The 22,918-nt window shown below is 37.7% G+C and overlaps 1 protein-coding gene across 1 annotated transcript in view; it reads left to right on the forward strand.

The window, feature by feature from the left end:
- The window catches only part of FBXW4 (F-box and WD repeat domain containing 4), a 102,189-nt gene extending 81,090 nt beyond the window's left edge, over positions 1-21,099 (forward strand). Inside the window, exons 7-9 of the mRNA XM_072424394.1 lie at positions 8,976-9,116; positions 16,877-17,018; positions 17,493-21,099. Coding sequence (XP_072280495.1) covers positions 8,976-9,116; positions 16,877-17,018; positions 17,493-17,630 — 421 coding nt within the window. The 3' untranslated portion in view covers positions 17,631-21,099. The remainder of the gene's footprint in view (positions 1-8,975; positions 9,117-16,876; positions 17,019-17,492) is intronic.
- The last annotated feature ends 1,819 nt before the right edge of the window (positions 21,100-22,918 follow it).

Genomic DNA, 22,918 nt, shown 5'->3' on the forward strand with positions numbered 1-22,918 from the left:
GAGACAGGTCAGGGGTGGATGGATAAATTTGGGTGTCATCAGCATACAGATGGTACTGCAAGCCAAAGGAGGATATGAGACTACCGAGAGAGGAGGTGTACAGAGAAAAGAGAACCGGTCCAAGGACTGACCCTTGGGGAACAGCAACAGAGAGGAGAGTGGGTGAGGAGGAATTACCATTGAAAGAAACTTGAAAGGAGCGGTCAGACAGATAGGAAGCAAACCAAGAGAGAGCAGTGTCACTGATACCAATGGAGTGCATGATTTGTATTAGAAGGGAATGATCAACAGTGTCAAAAGCAGAGGAAAGATCAAGGAGAAGGAGCAGGGAAAAGTTGGGTATTTTCATCACATGTCCTTCTGGCAAGTGTATCCTTAACCCTTATGAGGGTTAAATTACCCGAGTGGGGGCACAGACAGATCCACATAAAAAGGCCCATTTGATTTACTTTGATCTATTAATTGCAACCAAACAGGTGGCTTCTTATTTTCTCATTTCTGATTTTCAGCATCACTACCGGGTCCTGTCACATGATCCTCCCACATATTTAAATAATACGTAGTAGGCTCAAAGAGAGGGTGATTCACGAACAACTGAATGCTGACATGCTCAGATTCAGGCCTTTATTGAAGATTAGGATGCTGCCAGGTGTAGGGTAATAGGTACAAAGAATTAGCTATGAGATCAAGCAGATCATTTTATATATATACGGTATATATATATATATATACAAATATTTCTCCATGGAATAGAATGTACTTTGAATTTTCCAGTATTGTTTTCTCCTTTCTTTTGCGTTCTCTCTCTCTTTCTCTCCAATATTATCTCTTTCTGTGGTAAAAAGTACATATTAAATACTTTGGAAAATTTTAGAATAGTTAGCCCAAGTAAGTATTCACTATTTTTATCTAAGTGGGTTTCCAGTACTTTTGTTGTAATGTTTGTTTATTTTCTTTATTTCATTCCATATAATCACATCTCTGAAATATCAAGTTGGCAGCGGTGAGGGCTTCTGAATGGATAATGTTGGCACTGTGCACTCATACCACCTTCAGACTTCTTGCTGGCATGCCAGTCCTCAACAAGTGCCAAGCAAATTTCTCTCCTCCCCCTCGCTCCCACCAAACGTTTCATCTACCATAATGCAAAATAAACAAACAAACAAAACTTTCAATACTTCTCTAGATTAAACCAGACAAGAGCTTTTTAGTGCTCTTGGCCAGTGCACATTATACTCATTAGTGAATGCTCGGTAAAGAAAAATGGGAAAGAGAAAGAAAAGCAAAGAAAGCTAGACCCCAAACAATGAATTTAGTAATACTGGAGAGCCTAGCAGATGTTCTTGTAATGAATAGAGTGGTACAATAACAAATCTGTGTAAGTAGCTCTTTTCATTATTTGGGTAATGAATATACCACTCGAAAGTGTCTTGGGTGTTATTAAAGCAGAGGGCTTCACAAGACAAGTCCTCTTCTTAAAACAACCGATTATCCGATAAAGGCAGCAATTCAAGGCACATAAATTAACTCTTAGCTGGCTAGATTAAGGATGTCTCTTGTAGGAAGAGAAGATGTAATGTGAGCCTTTGCTCTTTTTACACTACACAAGTGGGTTTTATGGAGCCCCTTAGGAGTCTGTTGCTGTTATATACTTATGCCTTTACTGATTTATATTATTAGTCTTTATATAATGCAACCATATTCTGTTGTTGGTTTATTTAGTAATCTTTGCATAATTTTATTTTTTACATTATTATTTTTATTTTTTATTTGTATTATTTTATATACCAACTGCATTAACAGATCAATCAAACTTACAACTAAATGACAATTGAGAATCAGTGCAATGTTTACTTGTTGCTCCCAGCCTATGGAGCAAAGTGATCTACATCTCATTAAAATCTCATACTTTGCACAAATTTAAGGCTCCTCTTCCATTGAGCAATTTTCAGTGGCATTAACAGGGGGTTGAAGTATATACTCATGTACATTTTTTGGGAATGTATTTTAAACAAATTTTCAGTCTACTGGTTGTGTTGTGTGTAATCATTTGTAGTTTTATCTTGTATTTATTCTGTAAGATTTTGGGTATTATTTTCATACTACTGTTCCAGCATCTGCCCTTCATTTGGCTAACCAGAATTACTCAGCATCCTAAAAAAAACTATACTCATGGTTGGCTACAGCTTTTTGCCCTGAACATTATATTATCTGATCATTGCATTACATTTTATGTGCATTTCTTTCAAAATTTCCTTTCACTTGTTGATGTAGATTGATTAGACGGCCTTTTCTTTTATTCCTCCTGAATTTAAAGTTCACTTGCACAAAAAAGCCAAATGTAACTAAATTAAACATATGTTGACTATTCATAAAAAACTAGATTATGTGGATGCGGCTGCTGAAAAAAGTTGTTGCCATGCCAGAAATCTGCATGAAAGCTGGTAGGTGGGTATCTAGCTAGTCTATTTCTGCACCCATGCCCAGGTTCAAGCCTTCTCAGACTCCTGGCATAAATAAGGAAAACTGACGACCAGTTGGTATGACCAGATCTGGGGGGTACAGGAATCAGGATAAGTAAAATACCACTACAAGTAATGTTGTCATACCTTTATATGTCAAATGTTATAATGTCAATCTTCTGAAAAGTCTTGCATGTCTAGAGATTTTATCACTTTTAGAGAATATGCATCTTCTCCTAGCATCTATGTAGTATGCACGTATATATATGAAGATCACAGGTAGGCAATGCATTTTTGTCTGTTGTGAGCTCAGCGAAGGAATGACAAAAATGTTATTATACTCCTGGCTTCATTGTTGTCTTTGCGGTGGTCGCTTACCTTCAGGAGATGTCGTCAAGCAAGGAATGATGGTGAGGGCTTTCTTTTGAAGTTTAACACAAGACAAATTTGGCTTTTAATCCACTATCATGTTTCATCGGCTGCTCTGTAAGATGCAGGAAGACTGGTAGAGATAAGGGTCCAGGCTTTTTGTTCAAGGATAACACTTTTCATATAGATGAAAACATCAAATCAATGGTTCACAAAAACTTGCATCAGAATCTACAAAAGTACTGAAAAGACCCATTTAGCTCCAGGTATTTTGCTTGGAAAATTCAACTAACAACATTTTTCACATTTGGGAATGAGGCTGCAAACACCTTTACATTGGTACTGCAGCGGATTCAGCAATGCTCTCCTGCTGCCCTGTATTTACCATTTTTGTGTATTTTACATCTAGTAGGGTGTAGTGATAGATGCATAACCATGTATTCATGTTTTTGGACTTTTGTTCATTTTTTTTCCAGGACTTTTTGCAAATATCTATTTTCTTTAACTGAAGCATAGCTTAAAGCATGCAATACAAGAAAAGAGATTTATATATAAAATAAGTGATTTCTAGGTTTAATCATACCCTGGCTGGACTTTTTCAAACTCAAAGGATTGCAGTAGAGAACCCCAGGAGGCCTGAGTTTTTGGATTGTAGGCTAGAATGTTGACTAATTGGTGCTCCTGCTCAGTAATAAATACAGAGACAATTCTGTTCTAACCTCCCTTGGAATTAATGGGAAATATGCATGCCAGGCACAAAACACAAACAAATAAAAAAGAATTTGCAAAGATTTTCACCATAAAAAAAGGCCCAGGAATTCAAATTGTTTGAAAGGCCCAGGAATTCAAATTGGATTCATGGAAATTAAAGTAGATAAAACATGTACCCTAAAACAAAGTACTAAATAAATAAATTTACTATGAAGACTGTTTTTTAATTTAGAAACATTTCTGGCTGGCATGATAGTTCCAGTGTACTGAATGTACTGAATGTATGGAATTAAACCTGTTCACCTATGGTATAATAGTACTGGAAGTCAAAGTAATGGGTGCTTCCCATGAGGTATTAAGCTTTGGGATCGCTTTAAATTAGGAACAAACTTGTTTTTTAATCTATGATAGACGTGATGACATGTAAATCCCTGCTTTTTTAAGAAGTTGATGCAGTACATTAAAGTGCTTCAAGTAAATGTTTTTTTTTTTGTTCCTTTTGGCACCTTTGTCCTAATCTAGCCTGTTAGATTAAGACATTATTATTAAAGATTATTATTATTCATGTTTGTCTATACAAGGAAGACAAGGAAGTGTGATAACATTTTGCAGCTACTGCTAGGTAGTTGTGTTTCAAAATTTCCATTTTTACTTCCAAAGTTACAACATGCTGACATTTGTGTTATGATGTTTGTTTGAAGGATACAGGTAACATTATCTTCGCCCAATCTTAAAGGAATAGTTGCACGAAATCATCGTGTATTCCTTTTCAAACTTTGTAAAAATAAGTTTTAAAGGAAAATTGTTATGTGTTGCTTTAGTCATTTATTAACTAATATGCCTTATTTTTTATCAGGTACAATCATTTTCTTTAATGAAAAAAACCTTTATTTCAGTTATTTTTGAATAACATTTTGTACCTTATGAATTTATAATCTTTGCCTTGATTGCCTGAATACTATTTTTTGTTTTATTATTTTTTATTTGTTGATTATAACACATGGATTACTTTTTAAGGCAATACAAATGAGGCAACAACTAAACCTCTACTGAAATCTACATGCCCAGTGCCCTGAGAAAGTCTTAAGTCCAATAACTAGCACCCCTGGGCTCAGGTTTTGGGGATTAGTCTATGCACTTGATGTTAAAACTTGCCTATGATGATCTCATGGGGGGCTGTCGCTAAGGTTGCCAAGCCTGTTTAAATAGTTGCTATGGACTAGGCATTAAGGGTCGATGTTGTAGCCCACAGTCACGGTCACGGAGGGAATTACACAGTGACAATGAAATTGTTATTCTACATAATCTGCTCTTTGGAGAGCCACTGGGGGAAACGGGCCTGCCCCAGCATGCAGCCAGGGCTGTGATCACAGAAGCGTGCTGGCTACAAAGATCGTACAGGCCTTCGCCTTCTGATCTGGGAACTCCAGTACACCAGCCGCTAATCTGCTTTATCAGCTATTTCGCTGACACAAAGGTGTTTACTTATTTTAACATCTCCCAGGACTCTATTTCTCCTTTTGTGTGGTCTTTATCCCCCAACAAGGTTTTAGCCCAGATTACAGATGGTGCCTCAGATCTGTGACACTAAATCAAGAGCAGAGAGTGACAAAATAATGGAGTCCAACACATAAATCTCATGTCAGAATACACTCTTGGTTTAATATATATCATTTGTAACTTACTCAAAGAGCAGGTGCCGTGTACCCATTGTGAGACATACAAGAGAAGCGGTTAAATTATTGAGTAGACCAGAAGATTATGATACTTAGTTGTTTGGTTTCATTTTGCTCTAAGTAGCTCTGCATTGGAGCAAAAGGGGTCATTTAGATGCTGTTTCCAGGGATTATCAAGCAATGATTAGTTTTTCCCTGTAACTATGCTGTGTTAATCATGGGCAGATGAGATTACTGATTTATTACATTCCAACATATTGTCATGAATGTTAACTCACTCATTAATAATAGTCTTCACATGTGAGATTTGTAAGACGCAATTCAGCTACACTTTATTCATACTCTCATTGTTTATTACCTGAACATACAGAATTCAATCTTTCACTAGCTACAACTTTGTCCACTATTGGTGTCTGTGGTTCACTCACCAATACTGGGCAAGCTATTGTATTTGTTACATATTTAAATATGTTTATCAATCAGTGTATAAAATTAGATAGGTAACTCCCCTTGGAAGGTACTTAACATTGCCACATCCCCTTCTTGAAGCTACAAAGTTTAGAAACACAACATATGAGACTTTAGAGCAAGGGTCAGCAAACTTTTTGGTTACTAGGCCATTTTAGGAGGTCAAGAAGACACACTAGGCCGGACTCTCTCTCATGGCTCAGCCTCCCAACAAGCATGCCCCTGAAGGGAAATCTCCCCCCTCTGCAATGCATATGGAGGAGAGGGAACGCCCCTGAAAGGAAATCCCTCTCCTCCGCAATGCATACGGTGGCGTTAGGCTGGAACGGACTACTGGCTAGGCCGTATCTGGCCTAAAGGCCGGAGTTTGCTGACCCTGCTTTAGAAGCACAATCCACAATAATCCAAACAACAAATTATATAATTTAAAAATCGAAAATTTATTTTATTGATAACAATTAAAATCCAAAAAAAACGACTATTGGTTGATTCTACACATTTCGCGGGGCTTGGTCTGCCTCCTCAAGAATAAAGAGACCTAAAAAACCAGAAACATTTTTACATATAAATATCATCAATCTCTTCATCATAATACCTAATACAGTAATTTGCATTAATATTTACATTTACCTAACATATTATTACACATACGAAGTGTGTGGACAGGTGGAACGTTTTTTTACAGATCGGTACTTGAGACAGATTCAAGCTTATCAGTGAATATTCTTTGAGCTTTGCACAATTTATCCTAAAATTTTATAACAGAGACTCTGTAGTCAGGTTCTATTCATTTTCTCTGCAGCTCAGCTCACTCGCTTCCTTTCACAGCAATAATTTTGGCTTTCCATAAGACAACTGGAAGGCTGTCAGGTCACTGCTAAAGTTTCTAAGAAAATAAAACCTAGACATTGGGGTAGAAATTTTGAGAATGAATTGCTTTACAGGGTCTGCAGCTAGAGAGGGCCAAGTAGAGAAAGTCAGAGAGGGCTTATTGTCATATTTACTGTTTCCTACAACTTTGTATATACTTAGGTCTGTCCACAGATATCTCTTCTGTGAGCACTGTTTATAAGGTTTTAAACAGTTGTAAAACCCATGCCTTGTCTTTCTACCCTGCAAACACTACTCACTACTGCCTATTGATAAATGGATAGCACTGCCTCAATAGACAATGACAAGCACTTGACAAGCACAGTGTTTCACAGCCTGAAATGTGCACAGAAGAGCGGCTACCATAGGACCCTGTAAGACCATAAAGTCCCCCAATAACAGATTGTAAGATCGTTTTTCTAAGGAAGGGAAGAATGAGAAACCACCCCAAGGACAGTAACAATCATTACACATATGATTACACATACCACCAATGACATTTGTTAAAGCAGACCTTTCACTGAGGGATTATGTATGCTGCCATTTCTGTCCAAAAAATCCTGCTTGCTTTGTTAATGTTCTGATTTTATGATTGTAATGCCTCCTGAATCACTAACCCAGAATGAGGATGCAGCTCAGGTGTTTGGCCAATTGTCACACAGTTATTTGGGTGATTGTTTGAGGTGTGACTGAAACTACTAAAACCAAAGAACCAGCTTTACATCCAAGCAATTAGCATTCTTTGGTAATTCAGCCAGTGGCTGCACTTATTCAGCTTTTATAATCTCTCAGTGGTAGGTCTGCTTAAAAACAAAGGGAGAAGTCACTGTATGCATGTGTCAGTGGATGTGTTTGTAACGTATGTATGTATATGTATGTACCTTTTCTGTATATAGTTTGCTAAAATCTAATACAGTTACAACCAGATGTTATCCAGTTTGAGTTCAAATAAATCCTGTATGCTTAACCTAAAACATAGTAATATCTTTAAAAGGGGGAATTGGCATGCAAGAGGTTATGGTACTTGAAATGACCATTTTACAGAAAAGGAATCTGGGCATTTTTTGGATGGGACAATTCTTGATTTGCACCGATGACAAGTACACATTGTGGGAGCAATGAGACCTTGTACTGCAAAATGTTTATTTCAAATGTAATAAAACAATGGTCCAATTCTTCTTGGGGAGTCTATGTGTCAGCAGGTTCTACAGTGAATTGGAGCAAATACACATTTTAATATGCAATGTCACTGCTTAAGAACATGAAGTTGGATGTGTGCCTCAGACACCTGCTTCAGGGACTAGACTGGAGGATTGAGACAATGTTTCAGTTAAAAACAGCATATGTTCCAAAAAGAGACATATATGCATCTGGTTTAATAAATATTACTGATCTTTACTGTATCTGAGCAATGAGCAATGTATTCTCCTGTGATAGAAGATGTCTGCTCTTACATAATGATTTATGGTCCGTGGTGAGATTAGAGGGGGCTGACATCTCAGAGTTTCATCTCCGCAAACTTGTTCAAAGCAAAGTTTAACATGTAATGATCAAAATGGATCCTGGCATAGTAATGGGTAACAGCTATGCCTGGTTTGGGCATGTGGCAAATAAAACATTTTCCATAAGGACTCTTGTGCCAGAGTAATACGGGATGGGGTTAGTTTTACACTGCTTGTAAATCTCTTTTGGCTATGCTAACAAATAGAAAAAGTTGTATTTAGCTTCTCTTCTCTAGAAGGATCTAAGGGGCAAAATTGTATTTATTTAAACTTTTTTCGGTGGGTAATATAATTATTAATCATGTCTATCAATTCTCAAAACCTAAGTAAATGAAAATACTGGGCTGATGATTATTTCATTCCCCATCTCTACTTATACACACGTTTATAGCATACATAGATGAGCATACATGTATCAACAGTATGTGTAAAGGTAGTAGCTATTTCTGCTAAGGTTCATATTTAACTCTGCAGTGGCAGTGGCAACTCCAGAACTGGCTCGCCCACTTAACAACCTAGACAGGGGTGAATGTCCAAGTCCTGGTGGCCCAGCTATAACCTCTGCTTGCTCCTGCAGCCAACCAAGAAGATAGTGTAATGATGAAAACAGCTCACCTTCCTTTCACTTCACAATTGAAGATTCACTTGGTAGGCAGTTGGTATCTGAAACCCAGCAGCCATGATCCTACCTAAATCACAGGTACGGATGAGGTCTAATGTTATCACTAATCTCAAATCACTAATATTTTTGTCTGTTTTTATCTCATGGGCATTTACCCTTCGTATTTCCATGTTCAGTTTTTATAATGAATGAGAGTGTGTGCACATCTAACATGAACACAAACAAAATTGACAACAGTATATAAAATGTTATGGTCACTCACGAATGTAAAAATATTTTTTCATTGTCATTGCAGTGGCCAGCTGATAAACTGCCTTGGAACTGAATTTAAACGAGGTGCCGGTGTTCTAGATGTCTGCTATGAAACACCTTCCATTTTGTTATCATGTGGCTATGATACGTACATAAGGTACTGGGACTTGAGAACAAGCACCAGGTAATGATCTTTTATTGCTTTTGGATGATACAAAAATGTTGTACTTAAAGGGCCGCTGTAGGAATAAGGCTTTGTACACACGTTGGATTTTTGTTGTTGAAAACAATGTTTCATGATCCTTTACAACAACAAAAGACTGAAAGATGCATGAATGAGGGCTGTACAAACACGGAGGGGGGAGAACGAGTGAGCAGCAACCCGCTGAGCTCTCTCATCTTCACTTGCATTGCGGTCGTTTATCTTTCGCTGTTCGTAGATCCACCAGGACAGATCCATGAACGACATCAGACGGCTGCTGTACATGTCAGATTCACTTCCGATACCAGCCCTAAGGCTGGAATCGGACAAGAATCATCTGACGTGTATATGTAGCCTAACCGTTTAGTCCATCAATGCAGTTAACAACTTTTTTTTTCCAAAATTGGACAAAAACCCATTGCTGAAATTGCTTTAAAAGCTTTAGCTGTTACTACACGGGCAGATGACCTGAAAATTGAGGAGCATATCACCTAATTAAGGATAGTGAAAAAAACACAAAATCAACTGGCAGGATCACCTGTTATGTTAATGCTAGTGACATACATTAGCCATGATATCATGATGTATCATATGTTCTTATATTAATCAATAATTATTTGATTTACCCTAAACAATTGGATTCATTTTGTTCTGCTCCAGTACAATTTTGTCTCCTATACCATTCTGTGGGGCATTATAAACAGTTCTTACTAGAAACATTTAATTAAAATTAGCCTTGGCGTACAGTAACATGGAAGGGTCCATCTGCTACAGCCCACCCCATTCTGTGAGATCGGAGACACCCAATTTCATCTGCACAACCCATATTGTAGGGCAGTAATGCTAATCACTGACCCTGAGGATCACTCAGATGATCATTCTTACTGCGCTTTCCCTGCTGACTTGAAGAACAGAAAAATGCTGCTAGGTATTTGAAGTCATTTCCATGAATACCAGTAGTGTGGTCCAAATTCAGATTTGTTGATTAGTATTTGGAGGAAGTGGCCAGCTAAAAATCTATCCCAGCTGTTGGATCTCCCAGACAGAAAGTATTTTCAGTGTGTGTTTTACTTAACATTATCCCAGAATCCCAAGGTAATCTGAGATTATCCAGATAATTTGGACATTATCCATATTTATGACATAATGAACAACCAAAACTATCAAGAGTGAAAATATCCCAAAACCACACTGTAGCAGGGCCTTCTCCTTCTGTGTTTGATAGTAAACAGTTTGAGTCCCTTTTCTGATAACTTTGACACTGTAAAGCAGAATGGTAAAATAATCATTTAAATACTTTATTATATATTGAAGAACTGCACATTTGCAGAGAGTTTTTGCATCTTGCCATTGGGGTGTACCAAAGTGATTGTGCGTTTATCAAGATGTTTTTCTCTAACTGTACATCTTAAAATGTATGTAAATCCAAAGCATATGGAATGGTTAGACCCTTGTAGGGGTTTTTGTATGCTGTCTTTGTCCCATTGGGAAGACTTGTTGTTTTAGGGCCATACCAGGAAATGAGAGGAAAGTAAAGGAAAAGCCACTTCTAGACAGTTATCACTAATGGAAAGTGTCCCCATTGGAAGATATCTTCGCCTGCTTTTTTGTTCAGGTTACAGCTGTAAAAAAAAAAAAAAAAACAGTTTCCCACTTGGTCCAAGTGGACATTATTACAGAGTGGGTTAGTCCCTCCCGGCGGGAAATAGGCAGCAATATAAAGAGGGTGTTAGTAGTCCCACAAATATGGTAAAAAAATTAGCTTATGGATTTAGATACATTCCTTGACAGACCTCTTCTCTACCTGCTAGATATTTTAGAATATGTTTGAGTTGTCCAAGACTTTTGGATTTGTAAGAATTCACCCACTTTTCCTGTTATTGAATTTTTTTATTTTACCTTTGATTGCTGAAATTCCTTCATTACTGGTTCATGGTTAATGGAAAGTAAAAACAAGCAGTAACACTATTGTTACCACTACACACGGCACTGTAAATCTGTGAATAGACAAAAAGACCCTGATTTATTAAAGCTCTCCAAGGCTGGAGAGAATACACTTTCATCAGTGAGGCTGGGTGATCCAGCAAACCTGGAATTGATTTCCTAAGTGTCATTAGCTATTTGTTAGCAAATGTTTTTAATTCTGGACGAGATCCATTCCAGTTTTGCTGGATCATCCAGCTTCAGTGAGGAAAGTGTATTCTCTCCAGCCTTGGAGACCTTTCAAGAATCAGGGCCAAGGACCTTGAACAAACATAATGAATCAAGATAGGCAATGACTACTTTAGAAAACTGATCGCCTACTTGCCCTGTCATACAGTATCGTGTGGCAGAAAGTTGGAGTTACACTTTAAAGCTATTTGCAAAAGATGTCCAATTAAATACAAAACCTTCAGAGAGAGAAGCCATCAGTTATCTGGGATTCGTAGCTATCAGACAATCCCAAAGTCTCTGTCAGAAGATCAGGACAAGCAGTACGCGTATTATCACACCATGCTGAGGTCTGAGAAATAACGAGTTGAGGGAGTCAAAGGCATCAGAAGAACGTGGAATCACACTCCCACTGCAATTATAAAATAATTTTAAAATAACTTTTAATTACAGGCACTGGCTGGGCTCCACAGCCAATCTTCTTTGTTGGTGCCTAAATGTGCTTGACACATCCAGTTCGGAAGCTGGTACAAACTGAACACATTTGTTCTGTATTTTACCTATTTTGGTGTTATCGAATGGGGTCTAGTTTTCCTTTCATTACATTTACATATTGAAGACAGCAGAATTGTAGAGGCTTATCAGAAATGTGTATTTTGAAGGTTTCTTGTTCTTTGAAAAACTTGATCACCAAATTTCAAGTGTGATAGCCAGTAGTGCTGTGTCACTGGAATGACTGTTATCTCAAACTTCAAATAACTGCTGAAAAAACAAGAATGCACATAGGACAGAGCTGTTTATAGAAAAACTATGTGGTTCATATACTGATTATTACTCGGCAACCTAAAGTTTATTCACTTTTAAAAAGTCAGTTTCTTATATTTTTATGAACATAAAAAATGTCAATTGTTCCCATGTAGTACCTTGAAATATTTACCTTTTGTCTTGAATTGTTCCTGAAAAATAGAATATATTTTTTGTGCATAGACATTCTATACATAGAATCTAAAATATTTATGTTGGTAGTACAAGATCAACTAAGCCACTATTCCTCTGACTACTGGTTTCATGAGATTTGGAATGAGATTTGGTGATGTTACTCCTGTGTTGAACACTGTTCTCCTTGCTGGAGAAGAATCTGGACCTGAGGACTCGCAGTGGAAGGATCTCATTGCCCTTAGTTCTTCTACCCTGATATGTCCTACTCCTTTTTGCTACTTCTTGAATATACCTAACCTGTCATTAGATCAATAGTCATATAGAAGGGCAACCTTAACATAACAATCAAAGCCCTGCCTCTACCACATCCAAATAGAGACACCCTGTTGAATATTATTGCACGTTAAGTCAGTAATACTGCAATAATATTGACTAAATATTTGTTCTCTGTTTGCCTTTTTAGGACAGGGCTTTCACAGTTTAAGTACACTTTAAATCATACAACTATTAGTGTCTTTGGGCTGTTTACAGTTCACATAGCCCCAAATATACCTAAATGTTGGTTATGCTAGAATAGCTGATATTGCCCAGTTTGAAGGGATATTTTTAGTAAGCCCCATACTAAGGCATGTGGGCTTTTCTGCTGGGGCTGCACCTGATTTTATCTTTAGTGCTTAGTCTTCAGTTGAGCTTTAAAGGTTACAAATTTGGGAATTGCAGATAGATGAATGGATGCAAGGCTGTTTCCGTCTTTTTATTTTATATATCCCATTCTGATTCTTCTGCTAAATATAATATTCTTATTACAATTATATTGAGTTATTTTTCCTTTGTCATATTCAGAAGAAGTACTTCTAGATTCTGCATTATGTAACACTGTAATAATTTTATTTTCAATGTGTGTCCTATTGAATATAATGAAATGTTAGTGCCCCACATAGAATAGATAATAAAGCTGCAGTTTATTAGAACAGCACTGAGCCCTCACTGCACAGCATCTAGTAACTCGGAGGTATCGATTGGGTACATTACCACTTAGCATAGAGTCAGTGTGACTGCACATAAGGTCAAGGGGAACACCGTGTTTACTGTCAGCCTCCTACATTAATGGGAGAAGGACAGGTCGGCTCTCCTTAGAATTGATTATCTTTCAGCCATGGGTCTTTCTGCCAGATACTAATTGGTCTTCCTGCTTTTCACTTATTGAGATAGACAAGATGTCAGACATTTGAAAGTGATGCCATCCTATTATAATTTATTAATGCATGTCCCGGTAGGACACTAAACAATTCTAGAGAATTTCAGATGGCAACTTGCCACCTTATCCAATACTTCAAACCACAATCAGTCATGTCAGCAATTATAAAGGGCCATTTCAGGGACTTTTTCTAAAAAAAAAAAATACCAAAATCAGATTTGTTTATTATGTTTAGTGTTCTGTCAAATAGAAGCTTTAACCAATGGCACTTTTTAAACAAATAAATGATATAAATATAATTTTAGTTGTGGTTATGTGTTAAAGGGCTCTTTAGCAAAACCACTAAGTAAGTGCCCCTTTATCTTACTAGTACCTATCCTAAAGTAAATTCTAGTGGTGGTAAAAAATACAAGCTTTATTTTTAGCAATCAAATATAGTTTTCAGGCTTCGTATCATTTATATATTATCCATAATGCCTTTGCCAAATGCTATTTCCACCTTCATAAATGGCTGTGTAGCTAAACAGCTCTGTGTCCCATCAGTTATGTGATTTGATCTGGCCTTAGTTAAGCCTTTAGGTCCAAGAACCCTTGTAGCTCCACAGGTACGGAAGAGATTGTAGGTGTTCATCAAGGTGGTCATAACTGAAGAGGGCCTTCCGTTTCACTATTTACAATCTGGTTTTTGTATGGTAAAGGACCTACTTCCCAGTAGTATTTTTTTTTAAGTGTATTCCTTTTAAAAAAGGTGTTTGGTTGTATGACCTTCCAAAGCAGAAACCCACTCTTTATCTGGCTAGACTGGAGGAGAGAAGGGTACAGATTGTATTGCATAAGGAACCAAGACTAAGTTTTCTCTGCCAGGGCCTGCAAACAGGGAAGCTGAGGCAGTGATTCTATACATAGGCAAAGATGTTGGGCAAGTGCTGCCCTTCTGTACAAATACATTGGACTGCTGCTGGTATTGTAACATGTTCTGTATGCATGCTTCTTTTACCATGGGGGTTGCAGCTGCAGTGAATGGTGACGCACCATAAAGACTGCCGAAAGAGTGATTGGGCATGAAGTTGAGCATGAAGCACCTTGGGTAGATTTTCCTGGCAGAATCAAAAGACGTCAATTCAGTCTAAAAGCATCCATTCATAGTTAGAATATCAATTTGAAGCACATTTAGCCCAATACAGTACTTCAGAATTAAGTATAGGAAATTAAATGAATGAGGTTGGGTAATGTAGAGAGTTGGTTCTCAATTTGCAAGGTTACCTTTATTCTGTAAGAGGAAGGCATAGCTTTGCTGCTATGAATCCTTCTGACCTTGTACAATAATTCAGAACTGTGAGCCAATATTGAGAAGTAAAAAGCAGAAGGTCTAAAGACACAGTGCTGTGAGGATTTTCCTTTCAGTAGACAGAATGATCTCACCTCCATCAATACTCATCAATGGTTTGCTTGTGCACACGTTAGGCTGCATTATATAATCTATGAAGGCAGATATTTTTGCTTTGCATGCAAATACAGCATCACAAGGCATATTGTATATTGCCAGTATAGATAATTTGTCAACTTATTTTGTTCCTTGTAAATGTCCTTCCCCTGTGAGTGGCTTTACATGGTATAGTGTATGTTACCCCATCAATGAATTCACCTTTCTCTGCTGTCCTTTGGTCAGGTAATATCTTGTTTACATCTAACTCCTAGACCTAAACAAGCATTTAAAGCTACGTACACACTTCCAATTATTATCATCGGAAAACGAACGACGAACGTTCCTGCACGATATATATGAACGATCGTATAGCACCGATCCTGCACATAGAGGTAACGACACGATCGTTCGTAGATATTGTACACACACTAGATACGATCGTTTAAGCGATAGAGGAACTATGTGCACGACAGGAAAGTGAACGGACGTTCGTTCATCACGCATGCTCTGAACATGGACGATCAACGAACGACCTTACACACGAACGATGTTCAACGATCGTCGCCCAATCCGATCCGCCGGTCCGGTCGTTCGTTTCCAACAATTTTCCTCGTTCGTCAGCGTCGTTGGTTACTTTTTTACGAACTATTTTTTGCCCAATCGATCGTTCGTTGTTCTTTTGGAACGATAAAAATTGGAAGTGTGTACGCACCTTAACTCTTATTGTGTGGAGGTAGCCCCACCATAACAGTAGTTTTATGTTTTGGGTTTGAGAAACAATTGATTAACCTGGACTTGTACAATAGTTCACAAAAGTAGGGCACTGCTGCCCTCATTCATATGGATACAATGTAATATTTACTATTTGAAAGGGTCATACCTCATTGAGAGACATAAACAGTATGATCTTAACTGCAGTGTAGCGTTCCCTACCTATACCATACCGCCTTCAGTTACCACAGAGGAAGTGAAAGTCATTGTGCAGTGAGAAGCTAGTTGAATGTTATTGATCCATGTGTAAAGCATTACTTAGGGATTTCCTGTTGCTCAGCTGTGCTTGACCTAAGAATGTGGGAAATATAATCATAAATACAGTAAGTAACCTTATGCACATATATATGTATCACTCTGAGTTTATGCCTCTTTACAGACAGAATGTGTGCTTTGATGGATAAACCTAAATATCCAGAGCTTGGTAATATAATATTTCAAGCACATAAATACTTCTATTCAAAGGGTGACCCAACATACCTTGATAACAGTGAGTTTTATCAATTTAAACACCATTTGCTATGTTTACATAATTTAGAAGCTGATAGCTGTGATCAAAAATTTTAGTTTAGCTTTGGATAGAAAAGGAAAGAATTAGAATTCCTGAGCAAGGTATAATTGCTGTTATTTTCCCTTCTCGGGAGATTCACCTCCTGTATTCTTCCTAGTGACCACTAGTGAAATGGTAATTGAAAGAACATTTTGCAGGTTGTCCCCAAACTAAAAGGAGAGGGAGAGTATTCCAATGGGTTTACACTAATTTTATCTGAAGCAGAATTTACAGTTGGTAGCAGTCTTCATAAATAAAAGTGACTAAGAGAAGAACTACCTTTATATACCAATCAGTTTCCTACTCATTGTGTGATCCCGGAGTGTTAGCTGCTAGGAATGAATGAACTCCCGTGCACATGAACACGAGTTGGCTCATTCTGGCCTGGCCAATCATGATGGATGAAAATCCTGAACCCAAAATAACTCGGTAAATATGTCAATGCCAACGATGGAGGAAGGAAAGGTGATCGTAATAAAAAATTTGACAAGGTAAGTTAATTTTATTACAGAAGGAACATTGGGCCTGATTTAATAATGTTCTCCAAGACTGGAGAAGACAGACTTTCACAGGGGAGCCACCAGTGGATTTTTTTACCAAATTGGGCAGCTCTTTTGTCCAAAATGACACATCCTTTCATGTAACAGTAGCTGCAAAATAATGATAATGATATGATGGCCACTTTTTAACAAAGCTTTATTTTATAGGAGGTGTGTGCGGGAATGGGAAGAACCTCATGACAGTGTATTGTACTGCATGCAGAGTGATGGAAACTACATGATAGCAACTGGGTCTTCTTATTATGGTGTTGTAAGATTATGGGACAAGAGAATGAACCGGTGTTTACAGGTATGTGCGGACACCTATACATTGCATTGTATTAATTCATATTATCAAATAAATGCAGTTAACCTATTAGTATATTATCAATAGTTTATTACAGGCAGCAGAAATAAGTGATTTTGGTGGGGCTTGGTGAGGTTGTTCTTCCTAATGTGTTTAAGTTCTGTCTTATGTGCATACAGAACATATTTGCTGCTTCTCCAAATGCAAAGGTACCAGATGCCACATGTTTGGTTTTCATAACATCTAAAGGGTGTCAGGTGCACCCTACTGGATGGAGGTCCCAGGGCTGGCTCAGAATGTTTTTAAGGACCTAGAATGAGAAGTCTCTCATTAAGTTAGAACCTTGGTCTGCAGTAGGGCAAAGTAAAGCCGGGTCTTCCCCATGTATCCAGACCCTCTATGATAAATTATGAAATGTATATTTATTTTACCATAAACCTCTTTTTATATAACTACATATTTTGTTTTTTCTTTCAGTCTTTCTCTCTGTCGTGTCCAACAAGTAGCCCAGTGTATAGTCTTCGATTTACCACATCCCGCCTCTACGCTGCCCTAGCGACTACACTTCACCTTTTGGATTTCACTGTTTCCAGCCACCAGTTCACAACCTTGTAGATGCCACCAACATCAGCCAGGACACGTCTATAACATGAACGATACAAGAAAAAATAAAATGAAAAGGCCACAGCTTCAAATAATAAAAAGACTTCTTTTGTTATGTACAAGTTGCCATATGCTTGCCAAAAATATATATTCTAAATTATTTTCCTATGTAATTAGTTATGACAAGTTCTGAATATGTACATAATTACGTACAGGAATTTTCTACATAAAGCAGCTGAAATTCAGATTGGAGCACCCCTTTTGGATTTCAGACGTATTTCATACTTTTCTAGAAATGTAGTTGAGGGTCAGTAAACTTGTGTATACACATAATTATCGGGTACTCATTGGGATTTTAAATGAAAGCTTGACTGAACTTTTAAATATGCTACATACGTTCTGGGTGCATTAATGCTAAGTGTCAGAGCAAATTTAAACCTTCAAAATGAAAAAACAAAATGCAGCTAAACAGGGCTTCTATTTCAGAAGGGACTGGCGATGTGCCATCTGCAATAAAATAATCTAGCCTGATCACAATTAATGTTTAAATTTAGGATTTTTTCATTCCAGCATGCGTGCTTTCATCTTCACCCGATCTTGCTGGAGTCGGGTCTATGGCCATCTTGATTGGTGGGGAAGGACAAAATTACCCCTATTTAATGTACAGCGCTGCGTAATATGTTGGCGCTATATAAATCCTGTTTAATAATAAGAAAAATAATAATAATTACTCCCACATATGTGCACAGGAGTTCATTCATTCCTAGCAGCCCTAGCATTCCTGGCACATCCGAGTATCTTTCACTGAGCTGCCAATGTGCAGCTTTGTGAATTACAAGAAGGTTGTGAACAGGCAGGCACGTATGTTTGATTGTAGAAGGGGCATTGCTTGTCCCGTCTGTAATAAACAACCTGCCTGTTCATAATTTTTGAGTCTGTCCTCTAACATGCTGTAAAGGGACACCTTTGTTTTCTGTATGGAAGCAGCAATCTGTCTACAAAGGTCTGACAAGCCCCCTACTAAGTCTAACCTTAAGCTTAGCTAACACCAAAGTTATTTTCTGCCTATTCAGGAGATCTGACCAGTAAGGGATGCGTCAGACCTTTGCAGAAAGACTACTGCTTCCATATAGAGAGCAAGAGTTCTTATTTTTATTACAGTATGCTCCCAGAGGACATGGTTTCCTTCCAAGTATTGAACCTCTATATAGAGGAAATACATTGCAAGAACTTACACACCTTTTATTTTGATGCACGTGCAATGTATTTAGTATATTTAAAGTGAAAATTCTGTTGGGCTTTTGGATGGTGTATGGTAATGGAAGGCAAAGTGACAGCATCTCTGCATTGGCCCAATCCAACCCATTTATTCTCTTCCTAGCTGCACTTCCCTAGTGTTTCTTCTTTATATCATCTACAACCATAGAAGATTATGCAACCTCTTCCCTTGTGACAGTGATGTCAGCACTCCTGGTTGCCAACAATTGTCACTTCAATTCCAGCTGTAAAGAAAAAGAAGCAGCTAGGAAAGTGCTGCAAGGCTTTGAGAACTTTACATACAGCTATAAATACATGCTCATAAATATTTTTGTTTGTGTGTTGCTTATTTTTATATCTATTTCTATTCGGTCTTCTCACAAAAATGAAAATCTATCATTTAATGTGGGATTTACCTATTTTCATACAAAGCTTTGCACACAAAAAAGACAGACTGTTTTTATTTTAACATACATTACTTTGGATATGCCAATCACACACTTACGTATGTAATTCTAAATTACATCTTAGGGAAGCATTTTGTCCTGAAATGTAGAAGATGTTTTATAGGATATAAAAACATATTATAAAAGTTGAGTGAAAGAGGCGGCAACAATTGTAATGATGTAAGAGTTGGTTTGAAAGCTTAACTCCAGGCATGCAGCTTAATACACATTTAGGACAAATGTATACAATTGATTTGTATTTCTGTGTATACTGCACAGTCAAGCTGGTGACCTTTTCTGTTGCAGTTAAGCAATACAACATTGCTAGCTCCCTGCTGCCAGCCTGTGATAGAACAGCAGCTGACCGATGAGCTCTTCTCTCTTCTCCTGTCAGCATGGTGTTTTCAGTATATTTTCACTCAGCATAATTCATTAGCTCCTAGTAATGTCCTTCTCTCTCCAAGACTGCATTCTACTATACAGGGATTTCAGAAGAATGATAAATAGGTAATTGCACTGGATTCATTTAAAATGCACTGAATCATTTTGAATACATAGCTTACTTTATAGATGGTGTTTTTATATCTGCCTGGAGTTCAGTTGTAAACATTTTCTGAAATAAGTAACAATTTTTTATGGAAATCTCTTTTAAAATTTTTCTTCATATTGACTTTGATTATGGCCAAAGCTTCGGAAGCAAGCAAAGTTAGAGTAAAAGACTGTGACGACCCGTTGGGCATATATTTTCCATGACAATCAGCCAAAACATTAAAGTCCCCTTCCTATAATAGCATGGATCCCCCTTGTGCTACCAAAACTGCTCTGACCCATTAAGATAAAAATTCCACAAACCTCTGATCCAGCAACAGATCCTTTAGGTCACACTACCTCCATTGCCATGTCTTCTTCCCAAAGTAGATCTCTTCCCCAGCCAAATGACACACACATACCTGGTCATTCACATCTAAAAAAAAAGGTTATTCTTCCATACCTCCATGGTGCAGTTCTTACACCTACATACCTATTGTAGGCACGTTTATTGGTGGACAATAAGGTTAGCATCTCATGCAGGTTTGTCTACATAACCCATATGCGGCAAGCTACAGCATACTGTGTGTTCTGACACCTTTACTGTTATGTTTTTCAGGAACTTGTGCTACAGTAGCTCCTCTGTAGGATCAGACCAGTCAGAATAGTCTCCCCTCCTTTCCCATGTGCATCAATCATGGCATTTTGGAGATGCTCTGGCCCCATCATCTAGCCTTCAAAATTTGGTCCCTGTCAAAACTGCTCCGATCCTTATGCCTGTCCATTTTCCAGCTTCCACAGCATCACCTTTAAGAACTGTTTACTTTCTGCCTATTATATCCCATCATTTGAAAGGTGCCAGTGTAAGGATATATTTGGTGTTCTTTACTTCACTTATCAGTGGTTTTAATGTTTTGGTTGATCAATGTATATCTTTCATTAATTTCCCTATTTTTATACCTGCCACATCACTAGAATATTCTGGGCCACATTTGTAAAACATGCTTGGGCTTAAAACCTTGCAGTTTCCAATACCTGAAATCTCATTCCCACAAACTACAATTATTTTCCCCTTTCTCCCAGTTTTATATATCTTCTATACCACTATTGGGTTCAGAAATTATTTTTGTATCTGTGTTACCTTATTGTTTTTAGTTTTTTTCTTACGGTTATTATAATGCATCCACACTGGATATTTTGCTATTCCCTTTCTGTTTCTTACATTAAAATTATGTGAATGTATGATTGCAGATATGTTCTGTGAGTCACTGCTCCATTTATCTGTCCATTTGTTTTAATCTGACTGACATACTGGAAAGATGACTTTGACAGGCAGAAGCTATGCAAAGGTCATGGACTACTATATTGTGATTTCTCCATCAGGGGTATTTATAGCAGATGTTCTTGGCAGATTAAAATTAGTTAAGTACTTTTCTTTGGAGCAGAATAAGATTAGTTTCAGGCTCTGAAGGATATGACACCTTAACCAACTACGGAAAAACTGGAAAATGAGCTGTTTCTTTGAGACAGCATTAGTAATAAATGTATAAATAAATGGTGCTGCCTACTCCAGTGGCCAGACCAAGTAGAGATGCCAAATTGTGCCCCTCACCTCAAGTTTAGAAGAAATGGTGAAAAAGCTTATCCAATCAAGATTAGCTTCTTCATAGCTTCATGGTCTTGTAACATTGTCTCCTTTGCATTAAACATGAATAGGCAGTTGAGCAGGCCATGTGCATTTAAGAACGAAGAAGCCTGAGAAGGTGCTAGGATGATACCCGTACCTCTCTATATACAATAGCCTGGCTGCTACTTATAGGTCAGTAGAACATCAGTGAGAGGATGTTGCAGAAGGCCTAGCTTTTTTAAAGTGAGCATGAGTAGTTGGGGTTAAAGTCGTGTAGTTAGGGCCCCTTTAGACGATTGCTTTGCCACACAGAGTGTGGCTCTCTGTAGCACATTTGTGGACACACTCTGATTAAACACCTATGAAAACATTTTTTTTTAAAGAAAAGATATATTTTTTTCCCAACAGATACCATTACTATCCAGCCCCCACTGGCTCTTTTGCAAACCATTTTATCTCTAATATCTCATCATCTGCTCGTGAATGCGATTGAATTTAAAACAAATCCAGAGGTGAGCTTTCTAAAAACAGGATACCACTGACAGGGCCAAATAGTGTAGGACTTGAGATCCATCATGTAAAGTTGTATGCTTTGTCCCAAAGGTCAGTGGTATGGGAGCAAGCAGTCACCTGAAACAGGAGCTAATCAGATCACCTTTGAGTAAAGACAGTTTGCCAACTTTGAAAAAAAAAATGTTCCTCCTTTATCTCAGCCAAGAGTGAGTAATGTGACTCTTAAAACTGTTTTGCTGCCTGCCTTCTGTGCTTTGGGGCAATATAAACATTTGTAAAGAAAAAGAAAATACAAATAAGCTCCATTCCAATATTTTTGTGTTTTTTTTCAAGGTGTTTAATGCATTAGGATCCATCTTGTTACCATTGTGAGAGCTAAAAACAGTGGTGTAGACGAAAACCTTTGTGCATTGAGTCCAGGGTTGGTCACCCATCCCGTCATTTGTCAATCAGACTTGCCATCAAGATATCTGAGGAGGATTCTGTTCCCTGTGAATGTAGAAGCATTGCTTAATGGTCTACTGCTCACTAGAGGATATTTCGACATGTAAAAAAAAAGAAAGAATATAGTGGGACAGCCCTGAAAGAGATCAAAGAAAGGCATGGAGCTCATACAAGGGAACAGATATTGGCATTGGTAAAAAAAAAAAAAAAAATCCTTTTTGGGAAATTCCTAAATGTTGAGCAATGGGAAACTGCAAATTATAAGGAGCAGTTCACACTTTGCTTTCCATGAGAGATCTGCTGATCCTTGTTGTTATCACCTTGCTCCATGTAAATGCTGGAACATTGAAATTATTGAAAAATGGATTACTAATCAGTTGGTTAGATAAGTTTTCAGACATGTTAAACCTCTCTCCAAGCAATAATGAACAGTTGTGTTGCTCATTCGTGCACATTTATTCTAGCCTGATTTTTTTACGATGAAT

This window comes from Pyxicephalus adspersus, chromosome 10, assembly GCF_032062135.1.
Source record: "Pyxicephalus adspersus chromosome 10, UCB_Pads_2.0, whole genome shotgun sequence".
Taxonomy (NCBI): Eukaryota; Metazoa; Chordata; class Amphibia; order Anura; family Pyxicephalidae; genus Pyxicephalus; species Pyxicephalus adspersus.